At 43.6% G+C, this 20,098-nt stretch overlaps 1 protein-coding gene and 1 long non-coding RNA gene across 7 annotated transcripts in view; one reads left to right on the top strand and one right to left on the bottom strand.

Annotated features, from left to right (window-relative positions):
* Positions 1–14,951, bottom strand: part of LOC127340654 (uncharacterized) — a 29,397-nt gene extending 14,446 nt beyond the window's left edge. Inside the window, exons 1-4 of one of the 4 annotated variants that reach the window (XR_007874672.2) lie at positions 14,507–14,951; positions 13,709–13,778; positions 13,517–13,620; positions 8,773–9,205 (exon numbers count right to left, since the gene is read on the bottom strand). This is a non-coding gene — a long non-coding RNA (uncharacterized lncRNA). Of the gene's footprint in view, positions 1–8,772; positions 9,206–12,879; positions 13,621–13,708; positions 13,779–14,506 lie in introns of those variants that run through there. The other 3 variants (XR_007874666.2, XR_007874673.2, XR_007874667.2) reach the window with 3 other exon arrangements.
* Positions 9,113–13,544, top strand: LOC127340653 (uncharacterized). 3 transcript variants are annotated; one of them, XR_011754487.1, is made up of 6 exons: positions 9,113–9,244; positions 9,326–9,543; positions 9,623–9,879; positions 9,958–13,067; positions 13,163–13,256; positions 13,413–13,544. XR_011754487.1 is itself a non-coding variant. In XM_071827767.1 (5 exons), the coding sequence occupies exons 2-4, from the start codon at positions 9,480–9,482 to the stop codon at positions 13,060–13,062; spliced, it is 3,426 nt and encodes a 1,141-aa protein (XP_071683868.1). In that variant the 5' UTR covers positions 9,113–9,244; positions 9,326–9,479; the 3' UTR covers positions 13,063–13,067; positions 13,163–13,271. The 3 variants fall into 3 exon arrangements, 2 of the variants coding, with proteins under 2 accessions (XP_071683868.1, XP_071683869.1); XM_071827767.1 differs by lacking the exon at positions 13,413–13,544 and having other exon boundaries at positions 13,163–13,271; XM_071827768.1 differs by lacking the exon at positions 13,413–13,544 and having other exon boundaries at positions 9,217–9,543; positions 13,163–13,271.
* Positions 14,952–20,098: the final 5,147 nt, after the last annotated feature.

The raw sequence follows: 20,098 nt of genomic DNA, 5'->3' as shown, positions 1-20,098 counted from the left end.
AATTCAAATATTTTCACCATGATCCAATCATAGATATTTGACTTTTCTATTACGATGATTTCCACTTCATGCTGAAATTTATTTGAATCCTATTCAAATGTTTCAAACTTTTCCTTATTGAATATATCCACATATATACTCAATTCATTGTTTGAAGGTTTTCATGAAATAGAAGAATCTCCCGCACACAACTATGCCTAGTGAACCACATACATCATCATGTATATTTTCACAAAGTTAGTTGCCCGTTCAACTCTTGGCCTATGAACGGTATTTTAATCATTCTCTTTAGAAAAGATTTGCAAGTGCCAAATGATTCAAAAATCAAATGACTCCAAAAATCCATTTGCATGGAGTTCCTTCATGCGTTCCTTTCTAACATGACCTAAATGGCGGTTCCACAAATAAGTGGAATTCAAATCATTTGCCTTATGGCATTTTAGCGTCAGTTTTATGTATGTGTGTTTCACCTTTAAGATTTATAATAACTTATCCATCGTACATGGAGTAATGTCATAATTTGAACAACTCATTGTTTTTATTTGACCAGAGCAAAATAACAATTATTAAGTTCTTTATTATAATTCTAAGGGCTAGATAGAATGCCAACGACGAACATAATAACACTTTATTTTGTTCCAGACGTGCTTTTCTATCATATTCCTTGTCAGTCACTTAGGCCATTGTATTCTTGTATTGCGTTGTTTTGTATGACACTTCATACCAACCAATATGGTACTAATACCCAAGAATTTCATTGTGTGACTTAACTAGGAATACAACCATAACATGTATATCATTTATATACACCTGAGCTAGACTTTCTAGTCTTTTCTTTTCTTTTTGCCAAAATATCTTTTGCAGTTTCTCTTTTAGCTTTCCTCATTATTCAGAAAAACACTTCAACATTAATAACTTCTAGGTTTGTTGGTCAAATACCAATAACCTTGAGGTTCTTACTTTGAAGTTGATCATCATATGACAAGTGTTCCAGATTTCACTATTAGTAACTTTGTAATATGATGAACAATTTCACTCATAATTTTATCCATCATATCATGACGACTTTTCGAGACCATGTCTGTACATGCTAGGCTCGTAAAGTTTTAGCCTTGGTATTTGCATGTGCAAATCTAGCTTGCACCCGTTGTATGCACACGTAGAATCTATCACACCCGATCATCACGTGATGCTTTGAAACGACGAGTTTTAGTAACGGTGCATACTAAGGATGATAACTTCATGGATATGCGAATATCATTAGTGCCCCAATAGTTGGAGGATTGTGACGTCTGGCGTCTTCAACCTTCATACATTCCCATAAAACTTATGAGTTTATGTAGTCTCACCAAATTATATTCTATCATCTTGCAATAAGGTCTTAGATATCACATATATCTCATACCTTGATTATTTCTGAAAACTAAATTTTCAGCTCCTTACTTTTCAAACAGATTTGAATTTCAAGTTTCACGGAGACAAGATAACTTTAGGTACTAATTGAAACCATAGCTCTTTGAATCAACAATGTGAGGTTTACTAAAAGTTTGCAATAGGACTTAATCAATTCTTGATTCTTTAACAATACGGTACCAATCCGTAAAGTTTCTTGTCAGATTTTAACAGTATTTCTATCTCAATTATAAGACTAGCGCATAGAAGTAAACGGATGCCAATACTACAAAATTAATTCAAAATACTACTCAGACTATGTTTATGATAATTAGTTCATGTTTTAATCTAATTACTAATGAACTCCCACTTAATACAACATCCCTCATAGTTGTTAAGTGGTACACGATCCATATCCACTACACCAAAAACCGATCATCATGTGAGATGATGTAGCTTCAATGGTGAACATCAACATGTTGATCATATCATCCATATGACTCGTGTTCAACCTTTTGGTTTCCGTTGTCCCGAGGCCATGTCTGTACATGCTAGGCTCGTCAAGCAAACCCAAGTATTCCGCGTGTGCAACATGGCTTACACCCGTTGTATGTGAATCGTTGAATCTATCACATCCGATCATCACGAGATGCTTTGAAACGACGAACTGTTACAACGGTGCATACGAGGGGAGAACACTTTATTATCTTGATATTAATGTGAGGGATCATCTTATAATGCTACCGTCGCGTTCTAAGCAAAATAAGATGCATAAAGGATTAACATCACATGCAGTTCATATGTGATATGATATGGCCCTTTTGTCTTTGCGCCTTTGATCTTCATCTCCAAAGCACGGACATGATCTCCATCATCAACGGGCATGATCTCCATCATTGTCGGCGTAGCGTCAAGGTTCATGGCGCCGTCTTCATGGTTGTTCACCTCATGTAGCAACTATTACAACTACTTTGAAATACTACTCAACATGAAATTTAAAGACAACCATAAGGCTCCTGCCGGTTGCCACAATACAATAATGATCATCTCATACATATTCATCATCACATTATGGCCATATCACATCACCAAACCCTGCAAAAACAAGTTAGACGTCTCTAATTTAGTTTGCATATTTTTACGTGGTTTAGGGTTTTCGAGAGAGATCTAATCTACCTACGAACATGAACCACAACGTTGATACTAATGTTTTCGATAGAAGAGTAAATTGAATCTTCACTATAGTAGGAGAGACAGACACCCGCAAAGCCTCTTATGCAATACAAGTTGCATGTCGAACGAGGAACAAGTCTCATGAACGCGGTCATGTAAAGTTAGTCCGAGCCGCTTCATCCCACTATGCCACAAAGATGCAAAGTACTCAAACTAAAGATAACAAGAGCATCAACGCCCACAAACCATTGTGTTCTACTCGTGCAACCATCTATGCATAGACACGGCTCTGATACCACTGTAGGATAACGTTGCATAGAAAACAAAAATTTTCCTACGGCGAACACGCAAACCAAGCCAAGATGCAATCTAGAAAACGGTAGCAACGAGGGGGTATCGAGTCTCACCCTTGAAGAGATTCCAAAGCCTACAAGATGAGGCTCTTGTTGCTGCGGTAGACGATCACTTGCCGCTTGCAAAAGCGCGTAGAAGATCTTGATCACGATCGGTTCCGGCGCCACGAACGGGCAGCACCTCCGTACTCGGTCACACGTTCGGTTGTTGATGAAGACGACGTCCACCTCCCCGTTCCAGCGGGCAGCGGAAGTAGTAGCTCCTCTTGAATCCGACAGCACGACGGCGTGGTGTCGGTGGCGGTGTAGAAGTCCGGCGGAGCTTCGCTAAGCTACGCGGGCAATATGGAGTGGAGGAGCTTGGCTAGGGTTTGGGAGGGGTGGCCGGCCACTCTATGGGGGGCGGCCAGCTTATGGTCTTGGGGTGGGGGTGGCCGGCCACTTCAATGGGGCGGCCAGCTTGTGGTCTTGGGGTGGCCGGCCCCCTCCCTTGGCCCCTCATTATATAGGTGGATCCCAAGTGTTGGTGTCCAAGTCTTCGAATAAGACCCGAAACCAAAACCTTCCATAGGAGGGGGGAAACCTAGCCCAACTAGGACTCCCACCCAAAAGTGGGATTCCCACCTCCCATGTGGGGGTGGCTCCCCCTATGGTGGAGTCCACTTGGGACTCCACCCCATCTAGGGCTGGCCGGCCATGGAGGTGGAATCCCTTGTGGACTCCACCTTCCTTGGTGGTTTCTTCCGGACTTTTCTAGAACCTTCTAGAACCTTCCATAGAACCTTCCGCGACATTTTATTTCACATAAAATGACATCCTATATATGAATCTTATTCTCCGGACCATTCCGGAACTCCTCGTGATGTCCGGATCTCATCAGGACTCCGAACAAATATTCGAACTCCATTCCATATTTCAAGTGCTACCATTTCAACATCCAACTTTAAGTGTGTCACCCTACGGTTCGAGAACTATGCGGACATGGTTGAGTACTCACTCCGACCAATAACCAATAGTGGGATCTGGAGATCCATAATGGCTCCCACATATTCAACGATGACTTTAGTGATCGAATGAACCATACACATATATTACCAATTCCCTTTGTCTCGCGATATTTTACTTGTCCGAGGTTTGATCTTCGGTATCACTCTATACCTTGTTCAACCTCGTCTCCTGACAAGTACTCTTTACTCGTACCGTGGTATGTGGTCTCTTATGAACTCATTCATATGCTTGCAAGACATTAGACGACATTCCACCGAGAGGGCCCAGAGTATATCTATCCGTCATCGGGATGGACAAATTCCACTGTTGATCCATATGCCTCAACTCATACTTTCCGGATACTTAATCCCACCTTTATAGCCACCCATTTACGCAGTGGTGTTTGGTGTAATCAAAGTACCTTTCCGGTATAAGTGATTTACATGATCTCATGGTCATAAGGACTAGGTAACTATGTATCGAAAGCTTATAGCAAATAACTTAATGACGAGATCTTATGCTATGCTTAATTGGGTGTGTCCATTATATCATTCATACAATGACATAACCTTGTTATTAATAACATCCAATGTTCATGATTATGAAACTAATCATCCATTAATCAACAAGCTAGTTTAAGAGGCATACTAGGGACTTCTTTGTTGTCTACATATCACACATGTACTAATGTTTCGGTTAATACAATTATAGCATGATATATAAACATTTATCATAAACATAAAGATATAAATAATAACCACTTTTATTATTGCCTCTAGGGCATATCTCCTTCAGATGTCACCGCAACTTATTTGAATGACTCCGGTGAGGGAGCGGAGGATATTGAGGAAGAAGTTCCTAGTGGCGCCGGTGAGGAACAAGATCATCATAATGGCTCCCGAACTGTAGTTATCACCGAGGTATATAAATTAATTAAGCCGCTGTTGATCGACTAGATGCATTAACTAATGAAATTGTACTGACTATGAACTATTTCTTTTTTAGCCCTCCGGATCGAGCACTTCTTCTGTAAAGTCGAGGAAGCGAGGCCCGGCCAAAAAGTTGGATGACGGTGTTAGGCACGACATCACCCACATCGACAAGGATGGTAAACCGATTGCTCCAGAGAAAGGTGCAAAGGCATTTATAGCTCAATGCGGAGTGCTTGTTAGGGACCACGTCCCGATCACCGTTCGAGAATGGCACAAGCCGAAGGGACTAGTGCTGTCTGCAGAGGAAGAAGCTCAAGGTCTTTATATCGATGATGTAGCCAAAAACAGCATTATGAACAAGCTCATGGCACATTTCAACATAGTACCCGAAGAGGGGGGTGACGCTGAGAAGGCCAAGATGGAGCAGGCCCTCCGCGAGTTTGGCAAGAAGAAGATGGCCGAACTATTCAAGAGCCACAAGAAAAGATTGCGCCGCCTTATCAAGTTAAAGAAGACTCCGGACAGTGAGAAGGTAAAAAATCACTGGGACGAATTCGTGAAGTACAGCATGGAGTCAGAAGAATTTTTGAGAAGGTCGGAAATAAATAAGGCAAATGCTGCGTTGAAGCTATATCACCAAATTCTGGGTCCAGGTGGATACAGGGCTAACCGTCCTAAGTGGGAGGCAGCTGAGGCGGAACTGACCAGTAAAGGGATCAGATTAGGGACACACGGTTGGATCGAACGGTGCAAGGAGTGGTTCTACGGGATTGGGGGAACGTTGGATCCAGAAACAGGGAAGTGCATCTATAAGAAAGCTCATCTGAAGGTTCCCATTGATGCCCTGGAAAAGGCACATAGGGACGTGGAGGCGGGGTTGTTCCAGCCCGAAAGAGAGAACGATGAGCTGACACGCGCCCTTGGGAACAAAGAACACGGCAGACGAACACGAGGCACAGCAGGCTCCGTTCCGTGGAAGTATGGCTTTCCTGCGGAAAGGAAGAGATTTCCTGATAAAAGCCATGAGAGGAGGAAGGCAAGGGAAACAGACCGCCTGGCTAACTTAGAGGAGGGTATGAGCACCATGCAAGCCCAATTAACCATGGTAACCCAAGTACTTACATCTCGAGATGGCTCGGGGGCAGGCTGTAGATCCCGCACTGCTCAATGCCATCGCCCCGCTGCAATCTGAACCACACCGGAAAAGCAGCGTGGCTTCCTCTCAGCAGGTGGATAATGATGATCATGATGACCAGGTGGTCGAGCCTCCTCGCTACCCCCCCGTGGATGATCTCACTGAGAGCCATCCTTGTGAGCTGCATGTTAAAGTTTTCAACCTATCCTTCAAGGCGGCGGTCGGCATCCTCTTACCTACAAGGTCTTACCATTGCCGTCCGGTCCAAGACGACTTTCTTTGTTGTGATGGTGGATGAAGTGTTGAGAGAGTATGAGGGGTTGGTGCTTGAGCACCCTGCAGGTGAAGATGGGGAAATCAAAGAACTGGGAGAAGCCCGTAGAACCACCGTGCAATGGCGGAAGGAGAACATTGTGTTTCCAGGTGAGAAGCCAACAAGCAGGCCACCTCCGCCTCCTCCGCCACCTGTGCAGTCTCCTCCGCGTGATGATTCTCCTCTGCGCGATGATGATTCCCCTATCCATGACCAGTCTCCTCCGCGTGAAAATACTCCGCCGCCTCCTCCTCCTCGTCAGGAGACTCCGCCGCTTCCACCTAAGCAAAAGAGGAAGCGGTCCGCGGCACCTCCTACAGCTCCGAAGAGATCATCAACTCCAATGAGGGAACAGACTCCAGAGTTGTTGCCACATGAGCAGACTGAAGAGCAAAAGGCGTTTCTTGCAACTGCGCCGAAGAAGATGTTTATTCCACCGCAGACAGTGAAGCACTTTGCCGAGACGAGAATGAAGAGACCTGAGCTGAGAGCTGATTATGACCGCTCTCTTGGACAGTCCTCTAAAGCGATGAAAGAAGCACAAATAGTCGCCCCGCGTGGACGACGGGACATTCGGCCGCACCCACTTCATCGTGGAGCCATATCATGATCCAGAGACGGCATCGATGATCGAACGGGCGGCTAGAGCTCGGGAGCATCGGTTGAGTACGAAGATTACTATCCAACGGCTCAAGTGGTAAACAAGTATAGATACGGATCTGATCTCGTCAAACTGGCGAGCTCGCGCGTCTAGGGACTCAGATGCGAAGGTTGCATGAATGGTACCTGAAAGCCTGTCGAAGAGGTGATCGCTACCTCACGGTGTATCTTAGAGATGAGCATTACTTCCGGGGGGAAGACGAGATAAACATTGACGTAGAAGAACTGTTTCAGTTATTCAATCAAGACGCCCTCGACAAAGCTGTCATCAGTTGCTACTGCCTGTAAGTGATTTATTTGTGTAATTAAGTTTGTAGCTCATTCATTTGCACTAACAATTATCCTCATTATATTCTTTGTGTACGCTATACATTTAATTATGCAGAATGAAGAAGCTGGAATACAAAAGAGGCAAGCTCCTACCGCTGGGGTTCATAGACCCAAACACAGTTCATGAAGTTACGGTTCAAGACTTCGCCAAGGACACAGAGGACAACATCGTAATGTTTTTAGAGAAGCAAGCAGACAAAGAGGATATATTCTTTCCCTACAACTTCAAGTGAGTGTTATATATAACATACATTATGCTTGTGCACCTTCCACTTTATTCTCGTAATCATTGAGCTATGCTTGTGCGCTTTCCATTTTATTCTCCTAATCATTGATCTTCACCTTGGAGTCGTAAACGTCATGGACTCGAAACGTAAAGAATATGCGGAATGGGCGGACATGGCTGCCATCCTCCAGAGGTAGTTTCAATCAATTTCGTATTGGCATCTTCATCTGCTCTAATTTGAAGATATCATCAACTAATCAATTACTCAGTTACTCATTATTTTTTGCCGGGCAGGGCTTGGAAACGGTTCATCAATACTGTTCCGGGTGAATGGAAACCGGAGCTTACATTTAGAGATTACCCTGTAAGTAGTACTATATATATAGCTATGTCCGTGAAACTTTATATATGATATTTACTTTCAATACGATGCTTGATTATTAGTTTGATCGAACTATTTTTTCGTAAAGTGTATGAGGCAGGAAAAAGGGAATAACTTATGTGGATACTACGTCTGCACCTTCATGCGTGACATGTCCTGTCCCAAGGGTGGGGATCCCAAAATACACCACACTCGTGTACGATAACAAATTTTCACAATTAATCTTAATTAGTACCATCTATTGTATTGAGTTCCATTCATATATTGATCTCCTTTTTTAAATATAGATGACACGCATGCGGGACACTCTCATAACAGCGGATCAAATAAAAGCAATTCAAGAGGAAATCGCGGGATTCTTTATTACCGAGGTCCTTACCCCAGGTGGAGAGCACTATCGGAAGATCGTGACGGCGGAGGATATTCGTTCAGGAAAAGTTGTATTGTAAATATGCATGCATTACGTGTACTGTGTTGACTATGTCGTGTACTGTTGACGATGTCTATATATATTCATGACGATTTTTTGTGGTTTCTTGAATGATATATATATGCATTGCTGAAACTCTGCCGCGGCAAGGGAAACAGATCGCTTTCTGCGGCAGAGAAACGCTGGTACAGCCCAAATCTGTGCCGCGGCAGAGAAATAGCAATTCTCTGCCGCGGCAGAGAAACATAGGCCCGGTTCGTACCACGAACCGGGACCAAAGCCCTTCCAGCGCGAGCTCCCTGGTCGCACCACGTGTTGAGGCCTTTAGGCCCGGTTTATCATTGAACCGGGACTAAAGGGTACCCCCTTTAGTCCCGCCTAGTTGGTCCCGGTTCAGGAACCGGGTCTAAAGGCCCAAATGGACCGGGCCTATTGCCCAGTTTTCCACTAGTGTATGATACAGATGAAAACTTGATTCACAGGGCTAAGAGATCGCCAAATCTTAATATAGAGATCATACGGAGGATTTTGGGAATACTGGAGCGTAACCCTTATGCTCAGGTTTTCAAAAGCCTTGGGTCTGTCCCGAATCTAGATGAATATAGGATCTCACTAAACACAGATATCAAACTGGATCAACGAAGATACAATGCCCCCACGACTTCTCAGGTGGCAGCGATATGGGTTGAAGGGAGCGACCCACAAAATTCCTTTGACAGGAGTGTTGTCGTGCATGCAAAAGGAGACCGGCCCCTGTATATTAGAGCATACTATGGGTGCTACGACCCATTGTCATATCCTCTATTCTTCCCACATGGGGAGACTGGTTGGAATCGTTGGATGCCATTTGTTGGGCCTCCCGATGACACGACCCAACATTCATCTGATAATTCTGCACGACAAGTGAAACAAGCCTTTGATTTACCTAAAGGTATGGTGTGCATTATTAATTTATATACTTACTACTAATGAATGATTCAAAAGATAACTTATGTTTCCTTCCATCTAGCAGATGATGACTTGATTAGAGAAGAACAATTTGTGAATTTTGCACCACTTAAAGACCATGATTTACCTCCAGGTATTGGTCCTCAATTATTATTTTGTTATTATTATGTGTCTATTGTTGGAATATTAATGTTGTTTAACAATATTCAGATGATAATATGATGCCAAAAACAGTTGTTACTGATGCACGATATGAAGACCATGACACTGATTTACCTGAAGGTATTGGTCATAAATGCTAGCTTAAAATTATTATGAGTCCAAAACAAATTTTAAATATTTATGTTTGACAAACTTTTAGATGACAATGAGGATAACCCAGATGAGGATTTTGGTGACAATGAGGAGAATGCAACACAATCCAGGAAATTTGTTAGTGCGAGAGAGTACTACTGCTTCAAACTGCAGGTCAGGAAGAAGCTTTTTAACATCATTTTGTTCGGGGGGCGCCTTTTCCAGCAGTGGGCTGTTGACATGTATATCAAAATTGAGACTATGAGGCTTGATTGGTACTCAAAGCCGGCAAATCAGAAGATTATACGTGCCGACCTCTACCAGGTAGGGCGCTTCTGTTTCTTCGCATACATTATATAAATGGTGCATGCTTTTCTATAACCTTCTGTACTTTTATTATAGGGTCTTGTTGACACGGTTGTTGCTGGTGAGTCACGCGGTGATCGGATTGGCAAAAGAATCGTGCTTCCACGTAAATTTCCTGGTGGTGACCGCGACATGCAACGGAGGTTCCTGGATGCGATGGCAATAGTTCAGCGCTGGGGTAAACCAGACTATTTTGTCACGATGACTTGCAATCCCTATTGGGAGGAGATAACCGAGAAATTGTTTCCTGGGCAATTGCCACAAGACCGTCCAGACCTGGTGGCAAGAGTATTCAAGGCGAAACAACGAGATTTGATGAACTTACTAACTAAAGGTAAGCATTTCGGAGAAGTCGCAGCTTATGTACATGTCACAGAGTTTCAGAAAAGAGGTCTCCCGCATGAACATATACTTCTAATCATGAAAGCGAAAAGCAAGTTAGCGACCCCAGATGACTATGATCGGGTGATATCTGCAGAGATGCCTGAAAAAGAGAAATACCCTGTTCTGCATGATCTGGTCGTCAAACACATGTTGCACGGACCCTGCGGTGAGTTGAAGAAAAGTTGTCCTTGCATGATTGATGGACAATGCCGGTTTCATTACCCACGAGAATTTTGTGATGCCACACAGCAAGGGAAAGACTCATATCCCATCTATAGAAGGAGGGACAATGGGCGTGGAGTCAGGATTAGAGGAGCAGATTTGGATAACAGATGGGTCGTCCCTTACAACCCCTTTCTGCTCATGCGATACAACTGCCACATTAATGTTGAAGCATGCTCGAGCATCAAGGCAGTGAAGTACTTGTTCAAATACATCTATAAAGGGCATGACAAAGCATCCTTTGCATGCGAGCAGGATATCATCAATGATGGTGGAATCGTCAATGAATTTCGACAATATAGGGATGCACGCTTTGTATCTCCTCCAGATGCGATGTATCGGCTTTATGGTTATAAATTATTTGGTGTAAGTCCATCCGTATTGCAGCTCCAGCTTCATTTGCCAAACATGCATACAGTCGCATTTAAAGCGTGTGAAAATCTGGAAGATGTTGTCGCTCGACCATCTTCTTCCAAGTCAATGCTTACTGAGTACTTTGAGATGAACCGGAAGTTTCCGGCAGCACGGAAATGGTTATACAGAGAGTTTCCAGAACATTATAGATGGATTGATGGAAATAAGAAATGGCAGAATAGAAAAAGTAAGAGATCACAGATTGGAAGACTTGTGTACGCACACCCTGCTGACGGAGATAGGTACTACCTGCGTGTGCTCTTAAGTCATGTCCGAGGAGCCACTTCATTTGATGATTTAAAAACTGTAAATGGCAAGCTATGCGATTCCTTTAGGCAGGCATGTGAGCACTTAGGCCTCATTGAGCACGACAAAACCCTTGATGATTGCATGACTGAGGCAGCCACATTTCAGATGCCTTGTGCCCTAAGAAGGTTGTTTGCGACTATACTGGTATTTTGTGAGGCAACAGAAATCCAACAAATGTGGGACAAACATCTAACATCAATGTCTGAGGATTACCATCTTAATCAATCAAATGAGGCAGCAATAGAACAAATCGTCCTTAGAGATATCAAGGATATGTTGCAATCCATGGGAAAGGATATTACAAGCTATGGACTTCCGGATCTGGTTGAGACCGATAGTTCTTATGATGCAGAGTATAGAGAGGTAGTAGAGGAGAGACAAGTCAAAGTAGACAAAGAACATCTAGATCTATTTGACAGTTTGAATGGTGAGCAGTTGGCTGGTTTCAATGATATAATGGATAATGTGACAAACAAAAAAGGTCAGATATTCTTCGTTGATGGTCCAGGAGGTACCGGAAAGACGTACTTATATAAGGCATTGCTTGCGAAGGTGCGTTCCATGGACCTAATAGCGATTGCAACTGCTACATCAGGTATAGCAGCATCGATAATGCCTGGAGGCCGTACTGCACACTCCAGGTTCAAAATTCCAATCAAGCTCAAAGACAACAGCATGTGTAGTTTCACAAAGCAGAGTGGTACGGCGGAGTTGCTAAAACAGGCATCCTTGATAATTTGGGATGAAGTCGCTATGACCAAACGTCAAGCAGTTGAGACGCTTGATAGGTCGCTCCAAGATATAATGGAATGTCCTTTGCCGTTTGGCGGAAAGGTTGTCGTCTTTGGTGGGGATTTCAGGCAGGTTCTTCCCGTTGTGACACGTGGTACTAGAGCACAGATCACAGATGCTACACTTCTGAGATCCTATCTGTGGGAGAAGACACGCAAGATACGCCTCACGCGGAATATGAGGGCACAGGATGATCCTTGGTTCTCCGAATACCTTCTAAGGATCGGCAACGGAACAGAACATACAATTGGTGATGACTATGTGCGTCTCCCAGATGACATTGTGATCGGATATACTGAGGATGACAAAGCTATTAACACACTCATCGAAAGTGTCTTCCCATCGCTGCATGCAAACGCTAGATCGAGAGGATACATGAGCACACGTGCAATCCTTTCAACCAAAAACGAGCATGTTGATGACCTGAATGACAAGATGATCTCCAGGTTTCCAGGTGAAGAAAGGTTATACCATAGCTTCGACTCAATCGAGGATGACTTGCAGAATAATTACACTATTGACTTTTTGAACTCGATCACACCAAATGGCCTGCCCCCGCATGTTTTGAGATTAAAAGTCAACTGCCCGGTCATTCTGCTCAGGAATCTCGACCCTCATAATGGCCTATGCAATGGAACACGGCTTATGATCAGAGCCTTCCAAGATAATGCAATCGACGCGGAGATTGTTGGTGGTCAGCATGCTGGAAAGAGGGTATTCATACCTAGGATCCCTATGTCGCCCTCAGAGGATATCTCACTTCCCTTCAAACTCAAGAGAAAACAGTTCCCCATCCGCCTGAGTTTTGCGATGACCATTAACAAGGCACAGGGCCAGACCATACCAAACGTCGGTATTTACCTTCCCGAGCCTGTATTCTCACATGGCCAGCTATATGTCGCATTGTCAAGGGGAGTGTCAAGAAAGACGACACGGATTTTGGCTAAGCCGAACAAGGAGGTTGATAAATCTGGGAAAAGCACCAAAAACATTGTATATAGAGACGTTTTGGAGGGGTGAGGCAGGTGTGTTATTCTTTCACGTTTTTTCATTCCAGCTGGTCTGAATTCAGCAACACTTTTTGCTTTCATATATATTTCTGAACTGGTTTCTTGTGCAGATCTGACCATGGCGGGTTGCTAATGATACTATTAGTTTCTATTTCATTATATGTGAATTTCCTTTGGTGAAGATAAAATGATTTCTACGGTCAGGTATGCTTCTACTTGGTAAGCTGTCAAATTCCCATTTATTGTATCACAGTGTTAGCTTTCTTCCTCGTGGTTATTTTTTCTGGCAAATAATGGCAGTTTATTATCACGAAAAAGATGGTGTTTTTAGTTATATACTATTTCTTTCCTTTGTTGCAGAAACAAAACATATTATTTCATTGAGACGATGCCCCAGTATGTAGCTGCTCTATTTTGCACAGCTTGCAAAACATGGGAAATAAATGGATGAAATAAGCTTATACCTACAGTTCTGCTGATGTAGCCAAGAGTTCTCTGTACTCATTCGATGTAGTGCTTAAATTTGTGTCAATATGTGCCATGGACTTCATCTCTGAATAAATCTCATCTGCAACTTGTAATAGACAGCAGATAGTTCATATAGGTATTATGAAAATACTATCTACATAGAGGAATATTATAAGGCATGTAGTCACCTTGGATATATGTGGTGGCTTTCTGGTAATTATATATGGTCTCTCTCGGGCTTTTCTTTGCTCATGCTTCCTGGCAAAAATGAGTTAAGCCCCCCTTGTTCTTATATGGTGATAATTCTAGCAGTGTTGCAAAATTAAACATGCGAGCATATAAAGAAAATAAAAAATGATGCCCTGTTTCCTTTAGCATGGTATTATCTCATCTAACAGGAACAGCGGCAGGGTTACTTGGGAAGTTAAGACAAAATGGTGATGCCATATGTGAAGTGTGAATCAGATTGTGGGTAATCAGATTGAGAAACTGTTCTAAAAGAAAACCAGCCTGCTAAAGTACTCCTAGCCCGGTCACAGTGCACACAGCTTGCCAACAAAATGCTCTCGATCTACATTGTGTACTTCGTTTTATGTACATGAAATGCTCACTAAATCCAGCGTACTGCTACATCCCAAATCTTCCATCCAATGTGCTAGAATGTGTTAATGCCAAAATGCTAGACTTTCCAACACATCTAACGGACACGCACAACACCAACTCATCCTTTGCCATCTAAAGTTACTACAGATGCAACTCGGTTAAACCTGTTGTACCTAAATCTATATGCCAATCAGTCTACCGCCGAACTATTAAAACAAATAAATGTTAGGCTGCATCTGGTAGTGCTACAGATCGAATCGAAATTAGTACTTCAACCAACATTGAACAAAGCAATTCATGTAACATCTCCACCAGCATGTCTAGGTGTGCACCATTCTGCTACTACAACAAACCAGCCTGACGGCAGGACGATATTGAGGTACCTCTTCAAGCAGCAACACGAGTACGACGATGTGGATGACCTTCGTCGGCGCCCTGGCGAGCATGCCAAGATTAAGCGCCGCCTGCTCTCCACAGGATGTGCACTGCCTCCTCGGGCTCTTTTATGACCGCAATCCACAACGAGGGCGAAGCAGAGAGCAGGGGATGCCGCCGGAGCGAGGAAAGGGCGGCAACAGCAGGGAGACAGGGGAGGGGGCTGGTCGTCGCGCGCGGCAGCGGTGAGGAGGAAGGGAAGGGGCGGAAACCGCTGCAGCGGTGGGATGCATGGGAGGAGGAGGTCCTGTCGCCGGCGGTGGGGACGTAAGGGAGGGGGCGGCCCTCGGCCCCGGCGGCCGGGATGCTGTGCCGATGAGGAGGGGACGGTCCACGCGGCTTGAGGATGAGGAGATGGAGACACTAGAGAGGAGCTTCAGAGTGGGGTATGTCCAGTTCGTATTTTCTTTTCGTTTTTTAACAACTTTCTTTTTCGTAAGGCGTATCATTAGCGACAGCTTCTCTAAAAAAAGCATTAGCGACACCTACCATCTATTTTCTTTTCAACTTATCCAAGTTTATTCGTCAACTTATACAGAGGGAAGTATGCATGACTATTAATATCAGGTTTTTGAAAGTAGACCAAGAGAAAATATTTTTTCCGTTTTCAATTCGGAAGAAATATATGTCAGATTTGATTTGGTCCCACTACGACAAAAATCAACTCAATGTAAAACAAATGAAATCTAAAAGATATATTTTACTTAATTTAAGTAGATGGGAGTATTATATTTTATAGACGTGCGTTGCACGTGCAAGCTTACTAGTAAAATAAAGGCACAATATCCTTCCAATCAAGAGAATCACCATTCTTCAGCAATTTATACCAATGCGCCGCTTTACCAGACAGCGATATAGAGAATAGTTTCTTTCTAACTTCATCCATAGCAATACCTGCACATTTTAATAACCCGCATAATTCATGTAAAAACAGTAAATGATCACCAGGATGGACAGTTCCATCCCCTTCATAGCGGTTATCCATAACACGTTCAATAATTTTCATAGGTATTTTGTATGGGACATCTTTCTCACCTGGCGCCTCATCCACTACCTTTGCAGTAGTAGTAGATTTTCCAAATAGGAATTCAAGAGAAGATCTCTCCATAATGAATTATAGCAGCAGGCAGAAATAAAATCAGCACAAACAGTAAAAGTTTCCCTTACCAATTCCACTTACCAATAGCGCTTCACTCCCCGGCAACGGCGCCAGAAAATAGTCTTGATGACCGACAAGTATAGGGGGTGTATCGTAGTACTTTCGATAAATAAGAGTGTCGAACCCAACGAGGAGCAGAAGGTGTTGACAAGCAGTTTCGATGAAGGATTCACTGTAAATGCTCACAGACAAGTATTCAGGGGGTTTTGATATAGCAGATAAATAAAGTACGAGTAAGTAAAATGCGAGAGAAATAATTGCAGCGAGTGGCTCAATCCTTTTTAGCACAAAGGACAAGCCGGTTTGTTTACTTATAATGACCAAACGTTCTTGAGGACACACGGGAATTTAGTCTAGTGCTTTCGCTTCATATAGCTAATTAATCTTCATTGTTTTGATAAGTGTTGTGTGGGTGAACCTATGCTAATGCACCGCCCTTCCTAGGACTAATACATACTTGTGATTATACCCCTTGCAAGCATCCGCAACTACAAGAAAGTAATTAAGATAAATCTAACCACAACCTTAAACTCTGAGATCCTTCTATCCCTCCTGCATCGATATACCAACGGGGGTTTGGTTTTCTGTCACTCCGGCAACCCCACAATTAGCAACCGAATACAAGATGCACTCCCCTAGGCCCATAAATGGTGAAGTATCATGTAGTCGACGTTCACATGACACCACTAGAAGAATGACACCACAACTTAAATATCATAACATTGAATACTACTCAACCATAATTCACTACTAACATTTAGACTTCACCCATGTCCTCAAGAACTAAACGAACTACTCACGAGACATCATATGGAACATGATCAGAGGTGATATGATGATGAATAACAATCTGAACATAAACCTTGGTTCAATGGTTTCACTCAATAGCATCAATAACAAGTAGAAATCAACACCGGGAGAGTTTCCCCTATCAAACAATCAAGATCAAACCCTAATTGTTACAGCGGTGACGAGGTGCAGCGGTGGAGATGGCGGTGATGATGATGAAGATGATGGTGATGATGATGGAGATGATGTCCAGCTCGGTGACGATGACGATGGCGTCGATTTCCCCTCCGGGAGGGAATTTCCCCGGCAGATTCCTGCCCGCCGGAGAGCTCTTTTCTCTCTGGTGTTTTCCGCCCCCCAGAGGCGGCTGTGACTATTCGCGACTATCCCCCCGAGCTTAGGTTTTCGGGACGAAGATTTACGCGAAGAAGAGGAGGCCAGAGGGGGCTGTGGGCCCCCTTCTCACAAGGCGGCGCGGCCAGGCCTTGGCCCGCGCCGGCCTATGAGGTGGGCCCATGGCGGCCCTCCTCGGCTCCCCCTTTTGGCTCCCTTCATCTTCTGGAAAAATAGGATTTTTCATATAATTTCCGTCAATTGTTGATCTTCCGAAATATTGCATTCTCACGGCGCTTTTTCCAGCAGAATCCTGACTCCGGTGCGCGATCCTCCAATAATCATGAAACATGCAAAATAGATGAAAAAACATAAGTATCATCTCCAAATATGAAATATATCAATGAATAACAGCAAATTATGATATAAAATAGTGATGCAAAATGGGCGTATCAGCTATCGCTCTGCCATCCTGCAGTACAAATTTATTTGAACTCGTCACAGCAGCTACTTCCATCATAATTTTGTCTGCCATCTGATTCTTCAAAAGCTGCAATATCAAATTGTTTCTCTTAATTGGCATGGCGCTCACATATAGAATGGTGAACATATTGGTGTGCATTCCCTCTTCTACAAGTTCACAGGTGATCCCACTATATTCCGTTTCTGGTCCATCCTAAGCCATAGCATTAACTATCCTCTATGTGTTGCTCATTACAACTTTATATCCCGAAACAAATTAATTTGTTTCCCTCATCTACAAGTTTATGAGTGATGACATTATAACTCCTATCTGTTTTATTCCTAGCTATTATAGTAACATCCTGCTATTATTTAGTTCATGGCCAATTTTAAGTAATTGCACATGTTGGTTCGCATTCCCTGCTCTATAGCTTTTGGCATCGTAACTTCTATATTTGGTTTACATTCCGTGCTCTGTAGATCTAGCCATCATAACTTTATCTTGCTCAGTCGTTGTTACAAAAATTATGGCCTGCTACTATGTTTTTTGTGCCAATTTTTTACTCCATGAACATGTTGGCTTGCATTCCCTGTACTACAGGTGATGCCATTGTTTTGTATCTGGTTCATTGTAAGCTTACAAAGTAAGGAATTAGTTTGGCATGCTATCACTCTGCTATCTAGCTTGTAGCACAAATAAACTTGTCATACTACTAGATAATAATTTTGTGTGCCATCTTGTTCTTCAAAAGCTGCATTATTGACTTGTTTCTCTGACTTGGCATGACACTCACATATGGAATGCTGAACATATTGGTTTGCATTCCCTCTTATACAAGTTCACAGGTGATCTGTATCTGGTCCATCCTAAGCTCCAACATTAACTATCCTCTATGTGTTGCTCATTACAAGTTTATATCCCGAAACATCTTGATTTTCATCCCCTTCACTATAAGTTCAGGAGTATTATTTAGTTCACGGTCAATTTGAAGTAATTGCACTTGGCACATGTTGGTTCACATTCCCTCCTCTTTAGCTTTTGCCATCGTAACTTCTATATTTGGTTTACATTCCCTGCTCTGTAGATGTAGCCATCATAACTTCATCTTGCTCAGTCATTGTTACAAAATTTATAGCCTGCTACTATGTTGTTCATGCCAATTGTGTACTCCCTGAACATGTTGGTTTGCATGGGACTCGACAGTAGTAAGTCTGTTGTTTCATTCTAACGTGCTCTATTATATTGGCTGTTGGTATGCGGCATGCACTCTTTGTTTGCTTATTGTGCGCATTACAATGATCTTGTTATAACGACGAAATGATGAGTTCCAAATTCTTTGGCAAACAATATTGTAGTGTATTTGCCTTTCCATTGTGGCTGTCTTAACTTGTAATGTCTTTGTTTCAGATATAGGTGCTGCATGGAAAACTTAAAATATTGCCGAATCGCTTCATTGTATTGCTAGGTTTAATTACCATTCAATTTCTCTGGGTTCTGTAATATTTTTTCAAAGCCTTGCAGCTGATGTAATATTTAGTTAGTTTTATAGTTCTTTCGCACATTTTTTCTATGGTGCTTGTGGTAAGTGAGACTATCCGACAGAAATCATGTGCTGCGTAAATATTCTCAGTATCTAAATCACAAATTCCCATCCCTTAAACGTCCCAATTAAGCGAAATCACAAATGTGCCGGCCCGCAAAATCCTAAAGCGCCTATTATGCTGGCATATAAACAGCAACTAAACGGGCTAGTCCACTTACTTATTGGGCCAGCCCACTTGATTTAAGGTGGACCCCACCCACTAATTGGGCCGTCCCACTTGCTTTAAGGTGGACCCCACCCACTAACTGGGCCAGCCCTGTAACAGAAAAGTGGGCCCACGTGCTTATTGGGCCAGCCCATTTGGTAAATGGGCCGGCCCGTTAGCAGGAAAGTGGGCCCCACAAGCTTATTGGGCCGGCCCGCTAACTCGTTGGGCCAGCCCACCTGATTTACGGTGGACCCCACATACTAACTGGGCCGGCCGGTTAGCACGATAGTGGCCCCCACAAGCTTATTGGGTCGGCCCACTAACTTGTTGGGCCAGCCCAATTGCTTTTGTGGTGGACCCCACTTACTAACTGGGATGGCCCGTCAGCAGGAAATTGGGCCCCACATGTTTATTGGGCCGGCCCGCCAACCTGTTGGGCTAGCCCACTTGCTCTATGGTGGACCCCACTTACTAACTGGGCCGGTCCTTTAACAGGAAAGTGGGACCCACCTGTGGTTTTTGGGCCAGCCCACTAGCTTGGTGGGCCAGCCCATTTGATCTATGGTGGACCCCACTTACTAAATGGGCCGGCCCGATAGCAGGAAAGTGGGGCCCACATGCTAATTGGGCCGGCCCACTAACTTCTTGGGCCGGGCCACTTGCTTTATGGTGGACCCCGCTTGTTAAATGGGTCGGCCTGATAACAGGAAAGTGGGCCCCACATGTCTAGTGGACCGGCCCTTTTGCCTGTTGATCGGTCAAACGAGTGCATTCGGCCCGGCCCACATGCTTAGTGGGCTGGCCCATTTAAATTTTGACCAGTCAACCTTAGAGGTTAGGCCCGGCCCACGTATCTAATGGACCTGCCCAACTATATAGTTGACCGGTCAAACTAAGTCAGCTGGCCCGGCCCTCAAACTAAATGGGCCGGCCCGCTTAAGGCATGGCAGGCCTCGTGTGGGGCTACCATCTACCACGGGGTTTCAGCCGGTTAACGCCGTTAACTGCCAGTTAACGGCGTCTGCCACATGTCAGTTTGCATGAT

This window comes from Lolium perenne, chromosome 3 (assembly GCF_019359855.2).
Source record: "Lolium perenne isolate Kyuss_39 chromosome 3, Kyuss_2.0, whole genome shotgun sequence".
NCBI classification, from domain to species: domain Eukaryota; kingdom Viridiplantae; phylum Streptophyta; class Magnoliopsida; order Poales; family Poaceae; genus Lolium; species Lolium perenne.
The sequence above is the reverse complement of the archived record's forward strand: the minus strand, read 5'-3'. Positions and strand labels throughout refer to the sequence as shown.